The 26928-nt window shown below is 39.0% G+C and overlaps 1 protein-coding gene across 3 annotated transcripts in view; it reads left to right on the top strand.

Moving 5' to 3' along the window:
* The window catches only part of LOC133467151 (glucocorticoid receptor-like), a 74142-nt gene extending 47613 nt beyond the window's left edge, over positions 1-26529 (top strand). Inside the window, exons 3-10 of one of the 3 annotated variants that reach the window (XM_061751668.1) lie at positions 1351-1523; positions 3930-3956; positions 8863-8979; positions 10815-11087; positions 14711-14855; positions 15556-15686; positions 18643-18800; positions 19116-26529. In XM_061751668.1, coding sequence (XP_061607652.1) covers positions 1351-1523; positions 3930-3956; positions 8863-8979; positions 10815-11087; positions 14711-14855; positions 15556-15686; positions 18643-18800; positions 19116-19268 — 1177 coding nt within the window. In that variant the 3' untranslated portion in view covers positions 19269-26529. Of the gene's footprint in view, positions 1-1350; positions 1524-3929; positions 3957-8862; positions 8980-10814; positions 11088-14710; positions 14856-15512; positions 15687-18642; positions 18801-19115 lie in introns of those variants that run through there. The other 2 variants (XM_061751669.1, XM_061751670.1) reach the window with 2 other exon arrangements.
* Positions 26530-26928: the final 399 nt, after the last annotated feature.

Below are 26928 nucleotides of genomic sequence, written 5' to 3'. Positions count from 1 at the left end.
GTTCGATTTCTAACCAAACTATTGAAACGTTTGTCTTACAGGTTTGACTTGTTTTCTTGCAATTAAGTTATATTTACAGGGAATCTTTGACTTTTAATGGCGTTCCATTTCTATGACACATCATAAGCCGATTTTGAAGTTGAAGTCAAAACACACCCTAGCCTATATGGCTAACCTATGCTTACCCAGTAGTAAAGTTCACTTGGGTTGAACTTGTTGCTCACTAGGAGATTAAAATTTTAAGTTTGATTTCTAATTGCGGCACGGTGGCCGACTGGTTAGAGCGTCAGCCTCACAGTTCTGAGGACCCGGGTTCAATCCCCGGCCCCGCCTGTGTGGAGTTTGCATGTTCTTCCCGTGCCTGCGTGGGTTTTCTCCGGGCACTCCGGTTTCCTCCCACATCCCAAAAACATGCATTAATTGGAGACTCTAAAGTGCCCGTAGGCATGACTGTGAGTGCGAATGGTTGTTTGTTTCGATGTGCCCTGCGATTGGCTGGCAACCAGTTCAGGGTGTACCCCGCCTCCTGCCCGATGGCAGCTGGGATAGGCTCCAGCATGCCCGCGACCCTAGTGAGGAGAAGCGGCTCAGAAAATGGATGGATGGATGGATGATTTCTAGTTGAATAGTTGAATTGTTTCATATTAGTATGTTTTTTGGGGGGCACGAGGGACTCTCTGGTGCAGATTATCAGGAAATAAAGCCCCGAAACATTTTCTCTCTAATCAAAAAGTCATTTATGCTTTGTTCACTTTGGCTGCACTTTAAGTATGAGCAGAACAACTCATTTGGTGTAAAACTACAGATTACATTTTACCCATGATTTCCAAGCTACAGCGTAGAAATCCCACCAACCCCATGAATCATTCCTCTTCTTTCATATGATTTCGCCTTTGAAGTTCTTGCGGAAAAAGAATGTCTTTTGGAAGTGTTTCACTTAAAAGATGTAGAATTAAAAGCTCACTTGTTCTGTAAGGAAATGCATTTTTGAAGGGTTTGAATCTGTTTAGAAATGGTTGTTCTATGGTCCACTCAATAATGAGACATGACACTTGGATGATATTTTCATGTTCCTGTTTGGGTTTCTGTTTGATGGTTTTACCTTTGATATAAAACCTTTTTCTGCACCTTTGTCAAATACAAATACAAGATCAATATGAGGTACAGCAGCACAGTCAAGATGTTTATTGGTTTTCTGTTCACGTTTACCTCATGTGCCATGATTCCTAGCAACAACGCCATAACATCTCTACAACCCTGTCTTGAATTTGTCACACATCTGATTTCCATTCTTTCATGCAACATAAATATGTATATATATTTTCTTCTCTTCTTCTCTCTGCTTTCTAGCTCATCACCCAGAATTGGAGCAGAGTCCAACAGTTCTATAGTATCGGGTCAATCCAAACCCAACGGACAGACCCACAAAGTGTGTCTGGTGTGTTCGGACGAGGCCTCCGGATGCCACTATGGGGTGGTAACATGCGGCAGCTGCAAGGTTTTCTTCAAGAGGGCTGTGGAAGGTTGGTCTAGTACTCATAACAGCACTCTCGTGCCCCGTTTCCACCAAGCGCTACGGTTGAGTTCCAAGCGGTACGCATTTTTATTCAGGTCCCAAAATATCTAACATACCTTTTGTTGGGGTGGTGGTTAGATTATAGTACGGTACATTTCACCTGTGTATGGTGAGGTTTTCTTTGTTTAACTTGTTTAGCTGGTGTAGCTATCGGCAACCTACAATCAAGGGATTGGCTGACATATTAATTGATAATTTGATCATTTAAAATTGTGTGGAATTGGTTGTTGATTAATTATTTGGAAGCAATTGAGGCAAAATGGAGTGCAGGACTTGGCTGTAACCACAGACTGTTTATTCACTCTGAACTAGTTGACTATCTACAGAAGAACAACCATAAAACAAACGTATATCCTCCAAAGTCATCGTTGCCCAATGAGTTACCCGCAGTGGATTATGTCAACCATATGGTATCAGCATGGCACGCTTGGAACCCCGACTGACCAAGTGCTCAAAATAGTACCACTTCAAACCTAGTTTAGCCAACAGAAAAGTGCCAATAGCGAGTAGAGCTGTGTTGAACCGAGTATGGTAGCATCCTGTAAAGGTTTTACTTTTCGTATACAATTTTCTTCTAAACTCTTGTGTGATCCTGTTGTAGTGTTGTTTCATTCACAACTAGTTTGCTGTCTAAAGAAGTGCAATATGACAACAGGTATGGTAAGTGGAGTTGACCATCCAATGTAGACGACCACCATGGCAAAGCTTCTTCCTGGCAGCATTATGAAAATGGCTTTGGATAAGAATTTTTGTTCTTACTTTTCCCCATAAGTGATCAAGGAAATTGAGTCAAAAGCGAATGTCTACACTTGCAGGGCAAAGGCAAGTTATAGCTGTATTTACTGACATGCGAACTAAACCGTTCTGCCTGGTGGAAATGTGAATTTAGCCATAAGCTTAGATCTCAGGGTAATGGGGTGCAGCCTTTCCCACAGATTGGTGGTCTGTGGCTTCCGCTGGTTGTAACCTGTGGGGCCCTAAGCCTACATGATCCAGCACCTCCCCCTCCCCTGACTACATAAACACCACATACTTTTTGCATAGATGTGGCTTACAACTGTATTTCTGACCTTTTTGCATGACTACACAAATGCTCTTTGTTTTCTTGTCCAAGCAAGGTTGATTCACTAGTGTTTTTATACACAAAAAACATACTAATAAACAAGGCTTAAGTGGGGTACACAAATTGATTTTTAACATTTTAACCAGTTTTATTTTTACGAGAGAAACCTCCCACATAATTCGTAAAAACAATAGCCAGGTAAGAAAGAAGTAGAAGATGTAAGAAGTAAGAACATTACTGCTCTTTTGGCCCCATATCCTCCCCTACATGCGTCTTTTTTAAGCGTCTGGCTTGTGCACATTCTAGCTAAGCGCATTCTCCTGTCCAGACTTCTGACACACCCACTCTGCGTAATCTGGAAATGTGCACACAACCACCTAAGAGGTGTGATTCACTGAAGTCTGAGGCTGGCTGTAAATCATGGAGCATAGCAAATGTGTCATCACCAGTAAGACGTGCGCACCGCTCCATCTAATACACTACATTGAAGGAGAGCATGTTTTTTTTTTTTACTCTGTATGAAATAAATCCAATAAAAGTAATACTGCGCTTATGAATTCGTGTATATTTGGAGTCCCGCCAATGGAAAATGAGTGTTACTGCTGTACTATAGATTAGCTGTGTCCTGCAGCCTTTCTTGTGCCAGAGACCATGGACGAGTAACATATTTGATGACCGACGTACAGCGAAAAAAAAAAAAAAAAACCTAAACAAATTCTTCAATATCTAACTCACCTTTGTGTGATTATGAGGACTGTGGTTGTGTAATCATGAGCCCTGTTCTTAAAAAAAAAAAATTATCATGTTTGAAGCAGAAAAGCTCCTCGCAGGTTAAAAAAAAAAAAGTCTGCTGGTGCCGATGTTTTCTGCCCATTAATGTGCTCTAATATGTCAGCTTTTGTATGTCAGCGTAATGTGGTTGGGACACATTATGGCTGTTGGACAGTCAGTGAGCGTACGTGAGTGTAATGGGCCAGGGCCGTCGCCGGGCTGTCACCAACACTCGAATGGGAGAAAACATTTTCAATTTAGGCCCGATTTGTACCCCGCTTTATCAGAACTTGAAAAAAACTCAAATTAGTTGCAATAACAGTTGCCTTTGTTTGAGTATGCTGTGAAGGTGTTTGTGTCTGATACAGTATGATGCAATTCAAATTGAAGGGTTGGACATTTTTACTTTTCAGAAAAATGTTACATCTGTTATTTTTTTGTTTGCTTTTCTCCACCCCGCCCATCCTCAAACAACCCACCTGCCCTCTCCATTTTCTGGTCGTTTTCTCAATGCTGAAGGATGGAGAGCTCGACAAAAGAGTGATGGTAAATAAATGCAACTTTTCATAATATTGCTAATCGTTCTGGTGATGATCATGATGATACCCTCACTGATGATTTGTCCCCGTGTTCTGTATCCTTGCTTGCAAACAAGCTCAGCCACTTCTCCTGGCACTGCATGAAAATGTTGATTCAACCCTTTTTCTAACGGAGCTTTTCATCAGTACTGCTGGGATTAATAAGGGGAGTTTTAGCATAAGAACACTCTGTACTGTTTAAGTTAAGTAATTTTATGTTCAACATGGTATCTGTTTGGTAAAATGAATTTGTCTATCTAATTGATATTTACTTAATTTGTATTCTACATTCATGCCATAAAAATACATTGTTGTTCTGATTGTCTATATCCCACATAATGAAATCGCTCTGATGTCACCCTCGTATCTCTTAAGAGCCGACACCCTCAAGCAGAGGCAGAGATGGCTGAATTTTTTTCCACAGATCATATTTACCATGTACTGTTAAGTCGGCGGCACGTTAGAGCGACTGGTTAGAACGTCAGCCTCACAGTTCTGAGGACCCAGGTTCAATCCCCGGCCCCGCCTGTGTGGAGTTTGCATGTTCTTCCCGTGCCTGCGTGGGTTTTCTCCGGGCACTCCGGTTTCCTCCCACATCCCAAAAACATGCATTAATTGGAGACTCTAAATTGCCCGTAGGCATGACTGTGAGTGCGAATGGTTGTTTGTTTCTCTGTGCCCTGTGATTGGCTGGCAACCAGTTCAGGGTGTACCCCGCCTCCTGCCCGATGACAGCTGGGATAGGCTCCAGCACGCCCGCGACCCTAGTGAGGAGAAGCGGCTCAGAAAATGGATGGATGGATGGATGTTGTTAAGTCGGCGGCACGTTAGAGCGACTAGTTAGAACGTCAGCCTCACAGTTCTGAGGACCCAGGTTCAATCCCCGGCCCCACCTGTGTGGAGTTTGCATGTTCTCCCCGTGCCTGCGTGGGTTTTCTCCGGGCACTCCGGTTTCCTCCCACATCCCAAAAACATGCAATAATTGGGGACTCTAAATTGCCCGTAGGTGTGAATGTGAGTGCAAACGTTGTTTGTTTGTATGTGCCCTGCGATTCGCTGGCAACCAGTTCAGGGTGTACCCCGCCTCCTGCCCGATGATAGCTGGGATATGCTCCAGCACGCCCGCGACCCTAGTGAGGAGAAGTGGCTCAGAAAATGGATGGATGGATGGATGTTGTTAAGTCATGACTGTTTCAACAAATATGGAAAAGTGATTTTTTTTGGTTTTTAAACTAAAAACCGACCCTTTAATCGACATATCGTCAGCTGCCACTTGTGACACCACAGATGGCTGTTTTACGCATTTGTTTGCGAAATGGGCTGCCGTCTTGTTGTCGCACACCAACCCCACAAATCGATTCATAGGTTATGGAGATGAAATTCTGGCTGTTGATTATTGCGGGTTTGTTCCATATTCACTAAAGCGGCCTGTTGAAAACTAACATCCATGCATCCATCTGTTTTCCATAGGACTTGTCCACATTAGGGTCACAGGTAAACTGCAACCTATCCCAGCTGGATTTTGGCCAGAGGCGGGTTACACCCCCTGGGCACATATGCAGCAGATAAACAAGCAGTCACACTCACATTCAAATCTAAGGACAAGTTAAAGTCTTCAATGAACCTAACATGTTTTGAGAATGTGGGAGGAACAGGGAGCAGAAGGAAAAGAAAATCTCCAAACCAAAGAACTGTGAGACAGACCAGCTAGCCACTAAACCACCATGCCCCCCTGACATTTTCATTTCTTGTTTTATTGAATTTTACAGGTGTAATATCCATTATCTTCTCATTGTTGAAATTATGGACTTTTCATGCACAAATGTGTTTTAGTGCACTATTGCATGTTCACATTGCTCAAAAATAGTCCCCTTCAGAAATAATTTAAGACTAAAGAAAATTTTATGATATTCACTTGAGTTGTTTGGGATGGTCTGTTTTCCACTTCAAATTAGTACTGCACACCACACCACATTGAATGCATCAGTTGTTTGGACAACCCCAATTCCAATGAAGTTGGGACTTTGTGTGAAACATAATTAAAAACAGAATACAATGATTTGCAAATCATGTTCAACCTATATTTAATTGAATACACTACAAAGACAAGATATTTAATGTTCAAACTGATCAACTTTATTGTTTTTAGCAAATAATCATTAACTTAGAATTTTATGGCTGCAACCTGTTCCAAAAAAACTGGGACATGTGGCAAAAAAGACTGAGAAAGTTGAGGAATGCTCATCAAACACCTGTTTGGAACATCCCACAGGTGAACAGGCTAATTGGGAACAGGTGGGTGCCATGATTGGGTATAAAAGGAGTTTCCCCGAATCGTTCAGTCATTCACAAGCAAAGATGGGGCGAGGTTCTCCCGTCATTTTAAAAATAATCAGCGATTAAGTGATTTTTCGGAATTCATTCGATCAATTGCATCTTAAAGCAATTCAGCTGCAGTCATTCAGGCAACTAGTTTGCTGACAGGTGCCAATTAAGTGAAAATAGAGTCATACCACTAGCAGACCATCACGGCATCATTCGATGTTGCATTTGCTAACCCTGCGAAATCAAACAACTGCAATGTAAAACGTGTCGAAAAGAAGTTTAATTTCAGAAACCGACAAACCATTTTACTGTAGCTAGTGTCATCTCCTTTTAAGCCAATCACGAGCCCATACGTATTTACATCATCGCACACTTGTCACGTATGTCCTCAAACGTGTCTGCGCTCATGATTTCTCATTAACTAGTTGCTAATATGATTTTGACGATGCTTGAAAATGAGCATAAAATCTGATAATTTTTTTCTTTAATTGCGTGAAACAGTCCAAGAGAGATGATGTCATCAAACTCATCGCTGAGACTGCTGATATCAATAATCATGAATTGGATTAAAAAAAAGATACAAAAATAAAATATTTTTAAATTTCTCTGCCTTTATTACAAAAATGGACAGTATTTCAAATTGACGGTGCAGAAAATGCACAAGCCTGAATTGATAATGATTTAAGTCTGGTAAAATCAGCAAACATATTGATCATCGTTTTCCAAAGTTAAAGCAGCAGTTTGCAAAAGTATTATTTTGATAAAATACAAAGATGATCAGTCTGCTTGAATATTTACTGTTGAGAGGCTGAAATTGTGAGGATATGGACAGTTTTAAGTTAAACAATGTCACTGAAGGATTAATCGATTATCAAAGTAATTAATTTGATAATTAATTAGTTGTTGATTAATCAGTTCATTGTTGCATTTCTATTTAGGATTAAGGGTTAGTTCAAGAGACTAGTTTTAGTACACTCACCTGTTACTAATTTTCTTAAATTTGGAACTTTGAATAAAATTATGTTCTTTGAGTTGTCTGGTTTTGCAATGAATGACATGAAAGACTTCTTTAAAGTTAATCATTGTTTTCCTCCAAATTAACCTTTTAATTGCTTCATTTAAATCAATTTAGAATACCCAAAATAAAAATCGTTACCGTTAACCTGGAACCACAAATTTTAAAAACTCATTTTACCCAATTGGCAAAAAACAGAGACGTCTGCTTTTGCGGTTTAACTCTTCAGGCTCGATTTTTGTAGACAAGCTGCCCGTTCCGACACAGCGAGGCCGTGTACTTGTACGGATACAGAGCTCTGCGGACATATTTTAGGTCACCAGCTCATTCTGTGTTTAATAAGGGTACCCGCTCACATTGTCTGTCGCCACAGCGGCCAAGAGCAGCGACAATGGTCCAATCATGCAGGGATCGCTGTGATTACGCATCATCCTCTTTCGCACAAAGATGTCTCTGTCGAGACTGCCATTGCACCACATTTAAAGGGAATGAGAGGGGACGCTTTGATTGGCGACGGATAAAGTCAGCTGTAGACAGTGCAGCTCGCCCAGTATCCGATCCACCGGGCTGCGCTGGTCTACGAAATTACGAATAACTCGCCCCTGGCATTTGAAAATCAACTGTTGGTGTTCTTCCTGAGGGTACTCCGGCTTCTTCCCGGAATCCCAAGACATGCATATTATACTGAAGACTCTAAATTGTCTATAGGTGTGAATGTGAGTGTTGGTCTATATGTGCCCTGCAATTGACTGATAACCAGTCCAGGGTGTACCCTGCTTCTCGCTAAAAGTCAGCTAGAATAGGCGCTAGCTCACCTGAGAGCCTAATAAGGACACGCGCTATAGAAATGGATGGATGATATTTAATGTAATGTCTGTCCTGTTGCATTTTTTCCTTCTCCGTACAAATGAATACAATGGTGATTCTATGCCTTCTTATAGTAATTTCTCTCTAATTGTAGTGTAACTCTTTCAAAGATGAAACCCAGCTTTTATGACTATTATTCTCTCGTTTGCTTCTGTTTGGTTTCTAGTAGCCTGTTTTGTTGTTTTCTCAGTTTTGGACTATTTGCAACCAGTTTTTAATGGTCTTGGACAGACCGCTGGTCACCTGGTGTATTTACTGTAAATCGAGTTGCATGCAAATGTTTGAACGCACCCTTTAAATTCCACGCCTCGCACTAAACACTGTTTTGTCGTGAATTATATGCTGTCGTGCAAAGAGAGAGGAATGGTCCATGCTCTACCAGTTGTAAATGAAGAACCTGAAAATGTGGAATGTGCATGTGTGATTGTTAGGTTGTGTCTTATCAACAGTCATGTTCAGACTTGAAGTTGTCCACAGTGGATGGTAGACATCTGATGTTTGTTTTACAGCCTCCCAAATGTTGAGCTTAATACCCCACACATTTTTGCTTTCACTTGCTAAATGTTGACTAATACAAATGTCTTTCTGTTTGTATGTTTTGTGTGTGTGTGTGTGTGTGTGTGTGTGTGTGTGTGTGTGTGTGTGTGTGTGTGTGTGTTTTAAACAGGTCAGCACAACTACCTGTGTGCAGGGAGGAACGACTGCATCATCGACAAGATCCGCAGGAAAAACTGTCCAGCCTGTCGCTTCCGGAAATGCCTTCAGGCTGGAATGAATTTAGAAGGTAAACCTTATCATTTTGGGGGGTTGTTTTTATTTTTCTATTTACTTTAATTATAACCTTTTAAATTTAAAAATGTATTACTTTTTATATAAATGAAACTCATACTGAATGTCAATGATGATTAAAAAAAAAAAGATTATTATTATTATAGAATAAACTTAAAATAAATTGTTAATATGCATTTTATAAAAATGTAAATCTTTAAAGCAAATCTTTTTATGGAAAAGCAATTTTTCCATTGCTTGTATACAAATAGTTGGATCTCTGCCCAAGTGTGAAATAAAACAACCAAAGTGTTTGGGAGCTGCCCATTTCTGAAAAATGTGTCTATGAGCAAACCGTCCAGATCTTGGCCCTAATGTTACATCACAGTCGCACAACCAAGTTTCTCCAACCATGACTTGGCAGCTACTTGCGCAAAGAGCCACTTGTTTTTTGTTTTTTTTTCCCCCTAATTGAACCACTATAACATAAAAGTCAAAGCTTAAGCAGAGCTGCAGTGTTGTTGTGTGTTGTTGCACATATTAGTTTTAGCAAAGGACAAAATTTTGCTCTTAAGGCAGTGAGATAACCCGAATTTGTACATCAGTTAGAAAGTGTCTCACTAACCTACGCCATGTAGTGACATGATAATTGATGATAATGAAAATTCCTAAATATAAAACAATCAAATTAAAAACTGCTGTAACAACAAAAAGCCTATCAATAATGTAATGAGGGAAAAGACATTGAGAGAGGAGAATCGTTTTGCGGCAGAAAAAACATCATCTTTCATTGCAAAAAAAAATTGTAAGATTTAAGTTGAAACTTTAATAAGAAAGAAGAAAAAACATGAGAACAAAGTTTAAATATATCTGATATCATATATTAAGAAGAAAAACAATCACAATATTAAAACAATTACAAGTCAAAGAGTATATCGTAATGTCACGAGAATTGTCACTTGTGGGCAAAAATACGTTTTGCAAGAAAGACGAAGAAGATTTTATGATCAAAATGTAGACAAATTGCAAGAGTTAAGTTGTATCTTTAATAGAAAAAAAGTCGATTCGCAAGTTTGGATATCGCAATAATAAAGTCGTGAAAAGCACTTTTATAAATGAATAAACGATGAAATAAAAAATAGCAATTACGGTGGTAAATGAGCGTACGTTCGGCCGTGTGACGACATATTCTTACACCGCCGCCCAAACTAGTTCATTGCGTGCCATTTGAACCTCAAAACGTTTTATGTTGGAACTGTCATGAAGTGATGAAATTTGCCTACTTTCACACATGCAAAACGAACATCATAGTGACATCAAGTTCATCCAGCTACTTTCAACAGGGCTGTTTAAGATGTGATGAATGGGCTCTGTGATTGCTGTTTTTTGTCCAATACAGTACCGCCATGTTATTAGGACACCTGGAACCACTTTTACTTTATGGAAACAAAACCTAATATCTCTCCAGGGTGGGAGCTGTGTTGAATTTTCTAACCACAGAGACTGTTGTACAAACAGATGCTTTGCTCTGGTAACATGATCCGGTGCAACTCAACCTACATTCACGGGTGTTAACGCACCTCCTCCTGCAAAGCGGAGGCAATAAGACCCGGGTGAATCAAAAATAACACTGAGCGATAACTCGGCTCCTGTTTGTGGACTCTAAATATAAAGCGCCCATCAGTGACCTGGGAATTTTCTTAGCACAAAGACCTGATTCACAGCCAGACCGCCTTTGTCCGAAGGTCACCATGCACTTGTACGTACTACGTACACGGAATCATGTTGCTAATTGGTGATATTGACTTGTGTGCCATCTTCTCATGTTCCTTTGCCTCTTTGTTCCACCAGCGAGGAAAAACAAGAAGCTGAACAAAAAAATAGACCATCGAATTATCAGGCCGCCGGAGCCCGTCCCCACCATGCCCGTGCTGGCCATCCCTGCCTGCGTGCCCCAGCTGGTGCCCGCCATGCTGTCTGTGCTCAAGGCCATCGAGCCCGAGATCATCTACTCTGGCTACGACCCCACGCTGCCCGACACGTCCTCGCGCCTCATGAGCACGCTCAACAAGCTCGGCGGGCAGCAGATCATCTCGGCTGTCAAGTGGGCAAAGTCGCTGCCAGGTAATAAGAAACCGCTCACCTTCTCATTCGGCTTCTGGCTGACTTGTAATTTACATTGACCGGTGGAGATGTGAGCCAAGTCTAGGCAGAAAACAAAGAAAAAGGTATGAGAGCCAGTTTCCGACGTTCTTTTAACTGGCAACATCGAGCATTTAGATTATCAAGAGTCCTGAGATTGTTGCATTCATTTAGCTGTTTCCCCCCCTAAAAAAGGTTATTTATTATTATTATTATTTCTGGAATTATTCTTTCTTTTTATTAATTCCTCTCATTAAGTAATTTTTAACGAATTTATTGTAAACATTCTTTTTTTTTTTAAAAGAGTAAAATATTAACTTTTATATACACATTTAACATTAATAACATTACATTTATTACATAATTGATTAATTGATTATAATATAATTAATTTAAAATAATACAATTTTTAAAATGAGAAGAAATTTTATTGATGAAATAGTTTTAAAATTGATTTATTATTATTATTATTATTATTATTATATTATTATTATTAAAATAAAAACATATAATAATAATTTGTATACTGTACATGTATCTGCAGTTAACATTTTCTATTCCTTTTATTAAACAATTGGTTAATTATTTTATAATTGAATCAATTAAAATGTATGTATTCATTTACCTCATTAAATGATTGGCTAATTAATTTATTGTCAAAATAAACATTTAAAAGAGTAAAATAAACAATTTCTGAACCGCTTCTCCTCACTAGGGTCGTGGGCGTGCTGGAGCCTATCCCAGCTGTCATCGGGCAGGAGGCGGGGTACACCCTGAACTGGTTGCCAGCCAATCGCAGGGCACATACAAACAAACAACCATCCGTACTCACATTCACACCTACGGGCAATTTAGAGTCTCCAATTAATGCATGTTTTTGGGATGTGGGAGGAAACCGGAGTGCCCGGAGAAAACCCACGCAGGCACGGGGAGAACATGCAAACTCCACACAGGCGGGGCCGGGGATTAAAATAAACAATTGTATGTACCAATTTAACATTGCACTGTATGCATGTTTTATTACATATTGGTTAAAAGATAATACATCCATTTTCCGTACCACTTCTACTCACTAGGATCGTGGGCGTGTTGGAGCCTATGACAGCTGACTTCGGGCGAGAGGCGGCATAAACCCTGAACTGGTCGCCAGCCAATCGTAGGGCCCATATAAACAGACAACCATTCGCGCGCACATTCACACCTACGAGCAATTTGACGTCTTCAATTAATGCATTGCAATTAATCCATGCATGTTTTCGGGATGTGGGAGGAACCCAGAGTACCCAGAGAAAACCCATGCAGGCACGGAGAGAACATGCAAATTCCACACAGGCCGGGCCGGGATTTGAACCCAGGTCCTCAGAACTGTGCTAACCAGTCGGTCTGGTTTGGTCCGTGACATGTCAGAAAATCAGCAAAAAATGTTGATCATTCTTTTCCAAAGTAAAAGCAAACGTCTTATTTTGATTAAACACAAACATAATAATAGTTGATGATTAATTAGAAAATTGATTAGTTGTCAATTAATCAATTAATCGTTCCGCCTCTAAACTATTGACTATTCACTTTGACCTCTGTTATTGTAACTTTTTATTTTAATCAGGACAAGACTATAAAAGACAGGAGCACAAATATTATTTACACAATTAGTATATTTTTATAAATTTTTAATGTGAAAAACAAGGAAAAACTCACTACATTGTTGGGAAACATCCGTTTCCTTAGACAGGGACAAGATGAGAGTTGAAAAAAATGAGCATCCACACAGTCATGAACATTAACTAGGACTGCAGCTGTCTAATATTTTAAAGAACCGAGTATACCACCGATCATCCCATCGATTAATCGATTAATCTGCAAAAAATGATGCTTATGCATTATTAAACAACAATACTAACACAAAATGATCCCTGCGAAGCTTCAAGGCGGAGATTTTACATCAACCTTGTTTTTGTAATGAAATTATTCGAGCAATCCGATTAATCGTTTTAGCCCAAGTTGCATGACATTCACAAGAAGTGCTAAGAATCACGTGAGTCACGAGACACACAATAACTTTGAGGAGGTGGGGGAGAGTTAAAGCAAGGAGCCAAAACATGATAACAAGCCGTGGAGAATTGAAAGTGGTGCCGTGCTGTGATCATGAGAAAGCAGCCTCATGACCTGCTAATCGCTGCAAGTATTCTCTTGAGGATTTACTCCCTTTCATTGCTAAAACTGCTCCACAATAACTGCAGTTCACATTTTTCTCCCATAAAAAAAGAGAGAGAAGGAAATCCCTATGAAAATGTAACATGGGCGTTTTTTCTCTTTACGTTTCCTTGTGTGTGGCACCACCTTTTATTGTGAGGGCATTTGTCTTTGACTGAGGACATTTAGGCTGGTCCACACAAGAGAAATGCCAGGATGAGCTCCTTCACCTGATTTGACTGCATGCTGGTGTTTGTGTGTGTGTGTGTGTGTGTGTGTGTGTGTGTGTGTGCGTGTGCGTGTGTGTGTGTGTGTGTGTGTGTGTGTGTGTGGGCGGGCGGGTGGTTGGGTGAGTGGGTGGGGGTTAGGGGGTGCATATTGTTCCAGCTGGCAGCTTGCCACAGTGATAGTGAAGGCCACCTCTCAGTGGAGATGACTCTTACATAACACAATTTGAAACAAATGCGTCATGAAAGGATCCCTTTTGAAAACGTGGAAATGGGTGAAAACATTTTCTAACCTTTTCTCTGAATAGCCGCTTAGTTAGATGTGGCAATTATTTATATTTTTTTAATTTGATATGAGCTAGTATTTTTATTTTTTTTGTATTTGGAATGTAATTAAATCAAGCCACTGTTTTGATTTAATTATATGTGGGATTTGTTTTTAACATTTATTTTTAGTATAGTAATGTCTGGCCATTTTCAGTTGGTTTTTTTCTGTTTAAGTCGATCTGTGATATGATCTTTTTAGAATCTGTTTATATTAGATCTGGCAATTTCTTTTCTATTAATTTATTTAGTTTGTATTTTTTAAAGTTTTAATTTACTTATATCTGAACATTTTGGACAGTTTTGATTTTATCAGACAAACTATATCTTTTAATCGTGTTTGGGTTGCCAGTTATTTGTTTTAATATATTTATATTTGTTATTTATTGTTTATTTTTAATTGAATTAGATGTGACTTTTTTCAATTAGATCCGGCAAGTTGTACCGATAGCATTTTTTAAATTTAATTACAATTTCTGTTATTCTTTATTTACTTAGATCTGGCAAATTGTATTTATTCTTGATTGAATTAGATCTGGAAAAATTAAAAAATGTATTCCTTTTAACACTTAGATAGACGATACAAGTTATATCTATATTGCCAAAGAAAACAACTTGCACCATTTACCACATGAATTGACACATGTAGTATTTAAAATTCTCATGTTCATCATTGTGGTTGCAGTTTATTATAATTATTTTTGTATTGTAATATTTTGCCACCTCATGTAGCTTCATGGGGGTTATCAAAATAATGGTGACAGCGTGTTGAACTCCCACCACAAAAACACATATAAATCTAAAAAGAGCTTTTAATCATCTCTTGTATTGGATCTCATACAGTATACCTTTTGTCCTTTGCAGGCTTCCGTAACCTGCACCTGGATGACCAGATGACGCTGCTGCAGTGCTCGTGGCTCTTCCTCATGTCCTTCGGTCTGGGCTGGAGGTCGTACCAGCAGTGCAACGGCAGCATGCTCTGCTTCGCCCCCGACCTCGTCATCAACCAGTGTGTATTATGTGTCTCAATAGAAAGATAATAGCCGGTGCGTTTAGCACATCCACCTCACAGATCTAAAGTTTGGAGTTTGAAGTCTGGCTCTGGTCTTCCTTTGGGATTGCATAATAATAATAATAAGAATAATCATGAAAATATAGGCGGCATGGTGGACGACTGGATAGAGCGTCAGCCTCACAGTTCTGAGGACCCGGGTTCAATCCCCGGCCCCGCCTGTGTGGAGTTTGCATGTTCTCCCCGTGCCTGCGTGGGTTTTCTCCGGGCACTCCGGTTTCCTCCCACATCCCAAAAACATGCATTAATTGGAGACTCTAAATTGCCCGTAGGCATGACTGTGAGTGCGAATGGTTGTTTGTTTGTATGTACCCTGCGATTGGCTGGCAACCAGTTCAGGGTGTACCCCGCCTCCTGCCCGATGACAGCTGGGATAGGCTCCAGCATGTCCGCGACCCTAGTGAGGACAAGCGGCTCAGAAAATGGATGGATGGAAAAAACTATTCTTTTTTTTTTTTAGATTTAGCTCTTCTATCTATCGATCTATCTATCGATCTATCTATCAACAGTATTTATCCTTTATGCAACTTGTCAGTAGGGTAAGGATAATGTATGAGGGGAGGTAACAACACTGAATATTTTATTCCTTACCAGGTGACCTCTCTCCTTCTTTTCTCTCCCTCTTGCTCTTCCTTAGAGAGCGCATGAAGCTTCCTTTTATGTTGGGGCAATGCGAGCAGATGCTGAAGATCTGCACAGAGTTTGTGCGTCTGGAGGTGTCCTACGATGAGTACCTGTGCATGAAGGTACTGCTGCTGCTGAGCACAGGTAATTTCCACGCAGTATAACATTCGGCATAACATTGCTCTTAAATAGGCTGCAAAATAAATGCTAAAATGATGACTAATAAACACAGGAAAAAGCGAATGTATTGCTTACACCTCACTGGGAATGAGTGGCAAGCTAATGGATGCACTCAGAAAGGAGAATGACATTTTCATGTTGAATCCAAAGCTATTTCCATCTGCTCCTTGGAGGCAGGCCGACACTATCAGGTCACGATAACTTTGAATCATTTCTCATGCACTCCCAGGTTAATTCAATTGGATTCATGACGACTGACGTCACATGTCGCAGGCTTCATGTCGGACAGGGAGGCCCCCCCCTAATGAAGTTAAACGTTATAATAAAAATAAATTATATATTTTTTTAAACATGAATTTTAGATCACAAGATTATTGAAAAGAGCCATATATTGTGTTGCTCAACAGTGATCTTAATTAAATATTAAACACCTCTATTTTATTTAATCAAAATCCTATTTTTGGAACTGGTATCACACCTTTTCTTTTCTTTAACATTTTGTTTACTCTTTATGTAATTTTTTATTTAGATTAACTAATCCGGTATATGCTTAAAAAAAACGAGTAAAATCACTTCCTACTCACACGGGTTAATGACGAGGGGGACCGTGGTATAGCACATGTGGGAACTTTAAACATCTAGAATGTCTTTTTTTTTTAACACAAGATGTCCCCACAGAGCCACCAAAGATGACAATAGTCAATGTTTAGACTTTGTTCGTGTTCACATATATCATATCATATTTTATGAATAAATGATATACCAGCCATAAAGAAAACATTTTAGCAAGTTTGGCTTCAAAACAATCATGTCATCAAACCAGTCATGCTCATTAGCATAGCATACACAGGACGCCAGCCATCCCGTTTTTCTGGGTTTGGTCACATGACATTCCGCGTATAGCAGATAATAGAAAAATATACAGTATGTGTAAGAAAAAAATGTATTCAATTTCTGAACTTCAAGCCCTAATCTATGATAGCTAGCTATATGTCTTATACTTTATATTATTTAGGAAGATAGTCTTATGAGCTACTGAGTTTGCTTATCTATCTAAATATCTTATCTTATCTTAGCTCTTAGCTTGCTACTTATCTTAAATATTTTAGTGCGCTAGTTTTTGGAGCTGGCTAGTTAGCATATGTTAGCCTTTTACTATTTTAACTAGTTACTTAGCTTGTAATATATTTTAGCAAGCTACTTTGCTTTAGTGAGCAACTTAGGTCATATACTTAACGACAATATTTTTTTGATACTGTTATATTAACTACAATATTAATTATATTTAATTTTATCAAGCTACTTTTCCTAGCTAATTTGTTAGCTTTTCTTTTTGCTGCATTGTTAATGTATTTTAGAAAGCTAGTTTTCTTTGCTGGCAACTTAGTTGATCTATTTTATCTAGCTCAGCTAGCGAATTACATTACATATTGTAGAAAACTAGATATAGCTCTTCTATCTATCTATCTATCTATCTATCTATCTATCTATCTATCTATCTATCTATCTATCTATCTATCTATCTATCTATCTATCTATCTATCTATCTAGCTAGCTAGCTAGCTAGCTGTACGTATTTTAGCTAGCTATTTGCCTTGACTGTATATTTTAGATACAAAATTTTTGTGTCAACCCTTTCTCTATTTTTCAAACTATTATTAATTACATATTGTCAGAAACACAAAAGGAGAGAGTGGCTTGGAGACTCAAAAGGAGAAGTAAAATATTTGGCCTTTTCCGCTTTCTGCCTATTCATTTCATTCTTCGACATTTCAGCCAGGCGACGAACATCTTTCAACATCTCCCCACACAATATTCATATTGCATTCATACAGTGTCATGCAAGAAGGGTGAGTCGTATTTGGTATCCTCTGGAGTTACGAAAACTCCACTTCAGTCGTGCTCCCTTTGTGCTTTTACATAATCTATAGCAGCGAGGGTGCAAATCCTCTCCTTTGCTATGCCCTCATATTGCAAACTACGTATATAAGCAACAAGGGAGCTGCCTTACGTGGATTTTATGTGTGGGGACATGTTTGTGTTGACTGGCATTTCATTAGCATAAACTCAAACACAAGGTTCCCACAGGGTGCTTTAAGAATTGTTGTGAATGCACATGCTGGATTTTCAGAGTTGCAAAAAGTGCTTCCATTTTGGATAAAGTGATAACGAGACAGAGGTTTTAACTATATTTAATATTATTGTGCGGCACGGTGGCCGACTGGTTAGAGCGTCAGCCTCACAGTTCTGAGGTGCGGGGTTCAATCCCCGTCCCCGCCTGTGTGGAGTTTGCATGTTCTCCCCGTGCCTGCGTGGGTTTTCTCCGGGCACTCCGGTTTCCTCCCACATCCCAAAAACATGCATTAATTGGAGACTCTAAATTGCCCGTAGGCATGACTGTGAGTGCGAATGGTTGTTAGTTTCTATGTGCCCTGCGATTGGCTGGCAACCAGTTCAGGGTGTACCCCGCCTCCTGCCCGATGACAGCTGGGATAGGCTCCAGCACGCCCGCGACCCTAGTGAGGAGAAGCGGCTCAGAAAATGGATGGATGGATAATATTATTGTAAGCCACTGTAAAATTATGCACAGCGTGTACATTACCACGGTGCTTAAACATGGGGAAAAAGTTACCCAAGTAAGGCTTTGAAATGTATTACACATAAAAGTTAAATAAAAAATATATATTTTTTTTTTAAAACAAACACTTCTTGAAGATTAAATGCAAATGTATTGATCTTAAAAGATAAATACAACTGAACTGTACTTGCTCACTGAGTTGATTTCTCATGATGTTTGCTGATGCCACATATGATGACGGTTTGAACTTCAAAGTTTGATTTGATATTTTTAGGCATTTTGTTTGACTCCAAATTGATGATGTTGTTTTTTGTGTTTCTCTGTGCGTGTGTTTGTGTTCAGTGCCTAAAGAGGGCCTAAAGAGCCAGGCGGTGTTCGATGAGATCCGCATGATGTACATCAAGGAGCTGGGAAAAGCCATCGTCAAGCGAGAGGAGAGCACCAGCCAGAACTGGCAACGCTTCTACCAGCTCACTAAGCTACTGGACTCCATGCAGGGGGTGAGCCCTCCAGTACAGTAAAACTGCACATTTTACAGGGGCGGCCTAAGGTACACCTATAGAATAAATGTGTTGCACTGCGTGAAGAAAACGGTGGTCACACCAGATAGCGACTGATTTTCTGACACCCCCAGTACAGTAAAACAAAACATTTTAGAGTGGCCTTTTATTGTGCGCAGCCTAAGGCCCACATGTGGATGGATTATTTTGGCATAGGAAAAGTGCTCACTAATAGTTTTAGACAGATTTGTGAACACTATTTGACAGAAGAACTTATAATCATATGAATATTGACTAGAATGTGTCTTTTTGCAGATGGTGGAGGATCTCCTCCAGGTTTGCTTCTACACGTTCATGAATAAGACGCTGAGTGTGGAGTTCCCCGAGATGCTGGCGGAGATCATCACCAACCAGATACCAAAAGTCAAAGACGGCAGCGTCAAGCAGCTGCTCTTTCATCAGTCGTGAGCGCCTTCAGGCCTTAACAGCCATGCCTTAAAATTCCACCCCCCCCCCCCCCTGCCCGAACCCCAACTCCCCAATTCCGCGACGCACCACTTTACTGCCACATCCTCGCTCAGGTTTGAAAACCGACTTCCCATTTGGTCTACAGAGGAAATATTTTCGGCCCCCTCCTCCTCCTCAGCCTGAATGTTGTTCACTTTGGTGGCCACATGATTTCACCGTTGACAACTACAAACATCCACGTCCTGATTACGCTCTCCCATTACCTGCCGACGACCTTCAGAATGTAACGTGTCAACTATATATATATATTAGTATATAGTATATATACATACTGTATGATATACCCCAAGAAGACGAAAATGTTTTCAGCTTGCTATAAGCGACAAAAAACAGCGACTGAAAAAAAATCTTTGGATTTTCCGCTTGTTGAATGCACGCACACTCGCTTTTAAGTCCATTCAGCAACAGCAAGTACATGTGAGAAGGGAAACCAGTGCCTTTCAGCTTCTAAAGCTTTTCATAGCTGTTCAGTTTTTTTTATTTTTTACACAATATACAATCACAAAAAAAAACTCGTCAACTTTTCCCATCGTGAAAACATTCTTGATCGAGTAGGGCCTCACTAAAAATAAAAAAATATTGTTTTTAGTCATTGAAAAGAGTCATTATACTGTAGGAGATATGAAGGGGGGGAAACATATTAAAACAAATCGTGATTTTATGAGAATAATTTATCTCATTAAAAACTCATGAGTGAAGTCAGAATTTTGCAGGAACAAAAAGTAAATATTACAACAGTCAAATTGTAATTTCATAAGTAAAAGTTGTAGTATTGCGGCACGGTGGACGACTGGTTAGAGCGTCAGCCTCACAGTTCTGAGGACCCGGGTTCAATCCCCGGCCCCGCCTGTGTGGAGTTTGCATGTTCTCCCAGTGCCTGCGTGGGTTTTCTCCGGGCACTCCGGTTTCCTCCCACATCCCAAAAACATGCATTAATTGGAGACTCTAAATTGCCCGTAGGTATGACTGTGAGTGCGAATGGTTGTTTGTTTGTATGTGCCCTGCGATTGGCTGGCAACCAGTTCAGGGTGTACCCCGCCTCCTGCCCGATGATAGCTGGGATAGGCTCCAGCACGCCCGCGACCCTAGTGAGGAGAAGCGGCTCAGAAAATGGATTGATGGATGTAAGTTGTAGTATTACAAAAATAAGGTTAAAACAAAAAAGGCTTGTGATATTATAGCTGACATATTGACATTGAAAACGACATTATAACAAAGTCAAAGAATAAAGTCCTAGTTAAATGAGGAAGAAGTCGCCCTCTCTTTCAGTCAGGAAAAATTATAAGTAAAGTTGTAATTTTACCAAAAAAAAAAAAATCAATATTCAGCAATCAAGTTGGGATATTGCAAGAAAGGTGTTTATTAGGAATACTTTAAAAAAAAAATTTTTTCATTTCATGTAAAATATTAATGTATGAGTCCAAATTTCCCCCCCCAAAAAAAGTCAATATTCAACACTTAAGTTGAGAGATTTCAAAAAGAAAGTCAAGCCTTTACAAAAAAAAAAAAAGTTGTGATCTTACAAGAATCAATCTTAATTTTTGGGTCGTTACATCTGATATCATAGATCAGTGGTTAGTAAAAAAGTGTACCAAATAATATTTAAAACAAACAGTTCTAAAAGATTATATGCAAAAATGTTGTACTTTAAAATTAAGTACAACTGCACTGTACTCAACAAATGTACCTTTTAAGCCACTGAAACATTATGCACAGTTTGAACATTTAATTCAGTGATTCTTTCACATACCACTAGCGAGAGCCACACTTTGAGAATTAATGTTATAGATTATGAAGAGTAAAATTGAAGAGTAAAAAAAAAAAAAATCTTAATATTAAAACAACTAATCTGAGAATAACGTGGTAATTTAACAAGGAAAAAAAGGTTTGCAACAAGAAATTGAACAATGATCACACTTTCAATTTGTGAGGACTAAAAAAGTTGGAATATTGCAATAAAAAAGTCAGAAAAAATATCCCAAAACCCCAAACGGGTAGTATTGGTTTCTCCGAATTGATTACCTAAACACGTTTGACGGGAATAATATTGGCATGTGTTTGTTCTTTTTTGACACAGTATCTGACTTCACTCGATTTTGAATTCCATAACTATATTTTTTTTCTCAGTGTTGCTAATACTCCTTCACGCATTTAAGTACTTGTGAATAATTATCATCATAATTGCTCATAAACGCAGAATATTTTTGATGGGTACCAAAATTGTCCTTTCATTGCTTGCTTCATTTAATCAGATGAACATTTATCTCCGTTCAATAGTGCCACATGAAGCTAATGAACCCTTTAATCAATTACGAGGTGTAGTTAAATTGCCACACCAGTAGAGGAAAGGATTTAAAAGAAAAAAGGAACAGCTATATATAGATATATGAATTTTTTTTATTTATTTTGTAAGATGTAACAAAATTAAAATCCCATAAAGTTCTATTCTCTGCTCCAGTATTTTCAAATGAGATGCAAAATAAGTTTAGCTCAGGCTCGGTCACTGGTGCCAAAAGTCACAGGAGGTTGTAAATAGATGACTTCTATTGCTTTGATTGTTTTCAACTTGTGTGTGAATGTTTTGTGTGTGCGTGCGTGTGTGTGTGCGTGTATTGGTGTATGTGTGTGAGTGATGCTCCAATTGTGACCATTTGCTTCAGGGTGCCCATACATGAGGTTTTCACAATATACACCAGCTTCAATGTACTGATTATCAACTATTATCATCATGCAGGTAGAATTAAATATTGTAGCTTTTGGGAATGGGTTTCAAAATGATGTCTTTTTTCTGCTCCCATACACACTATATCTACGTATACATCCACACACACAGACACACACATACACACATACACACACATACATACATACAACCAGTATTTACTTGCTTATGACACAACATGGAGGCCACCCATTGATTTTCAGCTCTGAATGGCAGTAAACAGAACAGATGGCAAGTTAGGCCTTAGGAGCACACATTCGCTCACACATACAAATATGTGCTATTCCATGAACTATGCCCCCCCCCAACACACACAGACGGCGCAACTTCACAAAAACCAGCCCCGACACAGAGATGTAACGTCCAATAAGTGTACATAGGGGATGCCAGCGTACTCGGTGCAGTGCAAACAGCTTATAGTTGTATTTAACATCATTCATTCATTCATTCATCTTCCGTACCACTTATCCTCACGAGGGTTGCGGGCGTGCTGGATTCTATCCCAGCTATCTTCAGGTGAGAGGCGGGGTGCACTACTTAACATTAAAAAAAAATAAAAAAAACAGTATACCCCATTTACTTAAGTAGTGGCCGAATTGGGTATTTAAAGAAAAATAAACCCTACAAATACAGTCAATATCACCATAAGGTGCCTTTGAGACTTTCCCATTACATCAAAACAATCTGAGGTTTTCCATGTTAGAAATGCAGCTTGGTCAAGTTCTCGCACATTTTTGTATTTTTTGGGGGGGGTTTATAAGAAATTAACTGCAAGCAGACAATATATATGCAAACAGCAAAATATGTGAGCTTGCTGACAGGGTGGACAATGACAGGGTGGACTTTTTTTGGCCAAATGTTTATTGCATTTTATCAGCACATGGTGGCCCTTCGCTTAGCAGCATGATTCAATAGCAAGCTGTGAACTGTTTGACAAATATCACTTGAATTTCTGAAATATTTTGATATCAATCAGCATTTCACAATGACGGGGTCGAAATAGTAGTGAGGACACCAAAGGCTCTTCATAGTGATATTGACCCGTAGCTCATCCCGTTTCTCATCAAGAAAAAGAAAAAAAAAAAACGGAAAGACATCAATTCATAGACTCTATTGTTCACAGGCAGACATTTAAGCTAGCTGCTCAGTCCATTGACTTATACTTAAACTCGTTTGCTAAACAAAACAGAAGCACCTAAACAGCCATTGAGGCAACTAACTGGTCGCTTTCACGCTGCCTTTGAAAATTGGTGTAGCAAGAACTGATTTTTCCGCTAGTCACTTTCAGACAGAACTCACCAGTGTGCGCTTTCCCACAGCCGTTGCGGCTTAACGTAGGCAGATGATTAGATGAATGGCGACGAGCGCTTTCAACACAAAGGTCAGTGAAACACAGGAGGTGAAAGGCAAAATTTACACCTGGTCCAGATATGGATCAGTATATGTCCTGGTTCAATTAAAATTGGTATTTAAACAGTTCTCTTCATCATGCTGGTCACATTTTGACATCATGACTCCAAGATGACAGCGATACGGAGGGCCTGGAAGAGTCACAGAAAGGCATAGAGGTTGTTGGAAATGTATTGGTCAATGCATGGATCAAGCACCTGTTGTGAATTTTGCCGTTCAGCACCTAGGACTCACTGCCCCTTGGTGTTGAAAGCACTTGTCACCATCGCCACGTATGCGCTAAGCCGCGGTTGAGTGAAAGCCCAGTTGGTTAAATTCTGTCTGAAAGGGACACGCTACCAAATCAAGGCTCTACTGTTACACCACACCATTTTTGCTGTTCAGCTAAAGTTTCGCTAAAAGTACTAAAACGTTGAACAGTTGGACATGGATTCAAAAGTTTGTAAACTGGAATTAAGTTAACCTGTACAGGTTATAATGCTTTTTAGGTTCATTGTGAAATTTCACCCGGAAGCCCCATATCCTGAACTTTTTGTGATTAGTGCACTCTATAGTTGCCCTCTGACCTCTATTTGCACAAATGCGCTAAGCTTTAAGATGTCTACACATCACTTCTAGTCAGCAAAATGTGAGACAGCGAGCCATAAAAAATAATCCTAATCAGGAGATCAAAAATATTTTTTTAATCTAAATCACTTTACCGAGTCCTCTTTCTCAAGCTGTTGTGTGGTGGTTGTCACTTTGTGCTAAAAGGTAGACGTAGTGACGACGTGAGGAAGTGTTGAACATGTCTGTTTCGTGAAGTCAGTGTAAATGCTACAGATCCTTGGACTGAGGGGAGTTTGTGAAAGAGGTTAAGGGGGAATTGGTGAGCTAAGATTTTGTGACCAAAGCTGGGAAGCTGACAATAAAAAAGAAAAAAAGTGAAGTATTCCGTTACATTTTAAGTAGCACTTATTTGACACTTATTCACCCCCCCCAAAATTAGCACATCTAATATTGGGGGGGTGAATGTCCTGGCTTTGGATCTTGTCGCTATTGATGTGAGGACATTACTCGTCACTTTAAAAACCAAAACCCTCCCCCCCCAAAAAAAAAAGAAATTGTAATGTAAATTGACTGGAGCCAGACAAAATTGCACTACGCTCATTTCCAGTCGATAAGAGTCTATTTTGTATAAAGTATCATCTTAAAAGATTTTAAGGGCAGATCAATTTTCGCTGGTGTGTATGGCCTATTGTTTTGTTCGTATTTCGGTTCACTGTAATAAATACAAACACAATGTAAGATGTTTGTTTGGGTGGGAGGGGGTGGGGGCTTATAAAAAAACACATCGGTTCTGATATGACTTGTGTATTATTTACACCCGCTCTATAGTCAGTGTCGATATTTTCACTTTTTTCATTCAATGTTGAATCTGTGTTGCTATTTGGTTGACTGGCAGGAAGTGATTTGACTTGAGACCGATTACAAAATAAAGTCAACTGTTTTTCCAAACTTTTACTCTCCATTAATGACTACAAATGTGCTGAAAACAAGCGACCAACAAGACTTTGAGACCCCTCATTCAAAATCTATAACTTCTAGCTGGTCTCAATATTATATCACAATATTTTAAGAGCTATGTTCTCAGTCTAGTGCATAAACTGAATATCTGCAGGTTTAGGTAGCCAAATTTTAGATGGGGAATTATGTAAAGAGACTGAAATAAAATATTTAATTGAGTTGATCAAAGAGGTGCTGTGAGTAAGCTATTAAAGCGTTTTAGCCGTGATATTTATTGGCGGGCAATATTTGTTTTCACTGTTTACTGGTCCTCAGAACTGTGAGGCTGACGCTCTAACCAGTCGGCCACCGTGCCGCCGGCTTTATTTGATATAGAATAATAAAAAAAAAAACATTCTCCCCTTCAAAGTGTAAATGTAGCCGGACCGGTCCGACGACATACTGCATATAATGATGTAAGGCATTTTTCAAATTTAGACTGTTTGGCGGTTGCGCACGAATTTCTATGTTACGCATGGTGGGTGTGTCAGATGTCTGGCACATGCGCATACTGTCAATAAAAAGTGCACAAAAAGACTTGTACGTGAACAGAATGGGTGAAAAAAGAAATGTTGGAACCATATTCTTAATATACTCTATAAACAGGCTAAGCCAAATTTAAGACGTTCTTCAAGATCACTTTGATTTGAGACCTCATTTACTTAAATGCCACAGATTGAGTGACATGGTCTGAATATTCTAACACCGTATTTTTATGATAAATTGCAATAATATATTTGCGCTAGGAGTGGGTGGGCTCAATATTATATCACAATATTTCAAATGTGTGACCATAAGTAACTTTTGTTTTTACTTACATGGACAAACTGAAAAACTGCTTTTTTCGAGCTCTATGGTCCATATGTACGTGCGTGGTTATTAACAAAAATTATGAAATAACGAAAATATTTTACTTGATATCTTGCACATTTCAGTACGATTTAAATGTAATTCCACATACAACAAATTAATTTGATATAGTATATTAATTTTTTATGGCTCCCAAATGTGTGACTGCCACATTACAAACTGAAATTAGGCTTAGAAAAAAGAATTCCAGAAGAGCTCCTGCAACATGTATCTTTAATCATGCAATTCCACCATTTTTAAGGCTGTAAATAAACTGAAATGATACAAAAAAATCTGAGCATCAAAAATGGAAATAAGAAATTAAGTTAGTATGCTAAGAATCCAAATATAAAAATTTCATACTTAAAAAAAAAAATCATCAAATTTGGATGTAAGTATATATATATATGTATATATATATATATATATATACACACAAAGTCAATAAAACACCTCAGTTCAGATTACAAGCAAGTCTCATAAATAAAAGTAGTCTCATTTCACATTGACATCATTTTGTTTTGAAACTCCCAGTTGAGTTTCCTGTTAGCACAAGACTTTGGACACACTTGGAGGGCAAATGTCAACTTTGTACGCAGGGAGCACGCTGGAGGCCCACAACAGGGAAGCTTTCTTTTTTTTTTTTTTTTTTTTTTTTTTTTGGGGGGGGGGGGGGGAACATAAAGTTCAATAAATATTAGCTACAGTAGTAACCTTTTTCTGGTTTTCTGTGACAAATGAAATTGCCAAATTAATAATCCTCATTTATTATCACAGTATTTCCTCATATATTGATGTTTATTTATTCAACTACAGATTAAATATGTCCATTATTTTTAAAATACTAAACAATTTTAACAATATATTGATAATTTTATGCAATTTCCCTATTTGTTCACATGTATAATAACTTAGACACGTCCATTAGACTAGGGACACTATTTGTTATTTTCTTAAGAATAATTAGTGCAGCACGGTGGTTGACTGGTTAGAACAGTTCTGAGGACCGGGGTTCGAATCCCAGCCTCGCCTGTGTGGAGTTTGCATGTTCTCCCCGTGCCTGGTGGGTTTTCT

The sequence above is a fragment of the Phyllopteryx taeniolatus genome, chromosome 17 (assembly GCF_024500385.1).
Source record: "Phyllopteryx taeniolatus isolate TA_2022b chromosome 17, UOR_Ptae_1.2, whole genome shotgun sequence".
Classification (NCBI taxonomy): domain Eukaryota; kingdom Metazoa; phylum Chordata; class Actinopteri; order Syngnathiformes; family Syngnathidae; genus Phyllopteryx; species Phyllopteryx taeniolatus.
This window is presented reverse-complemented; position numbering and strand designations above follow the sequence as displayed.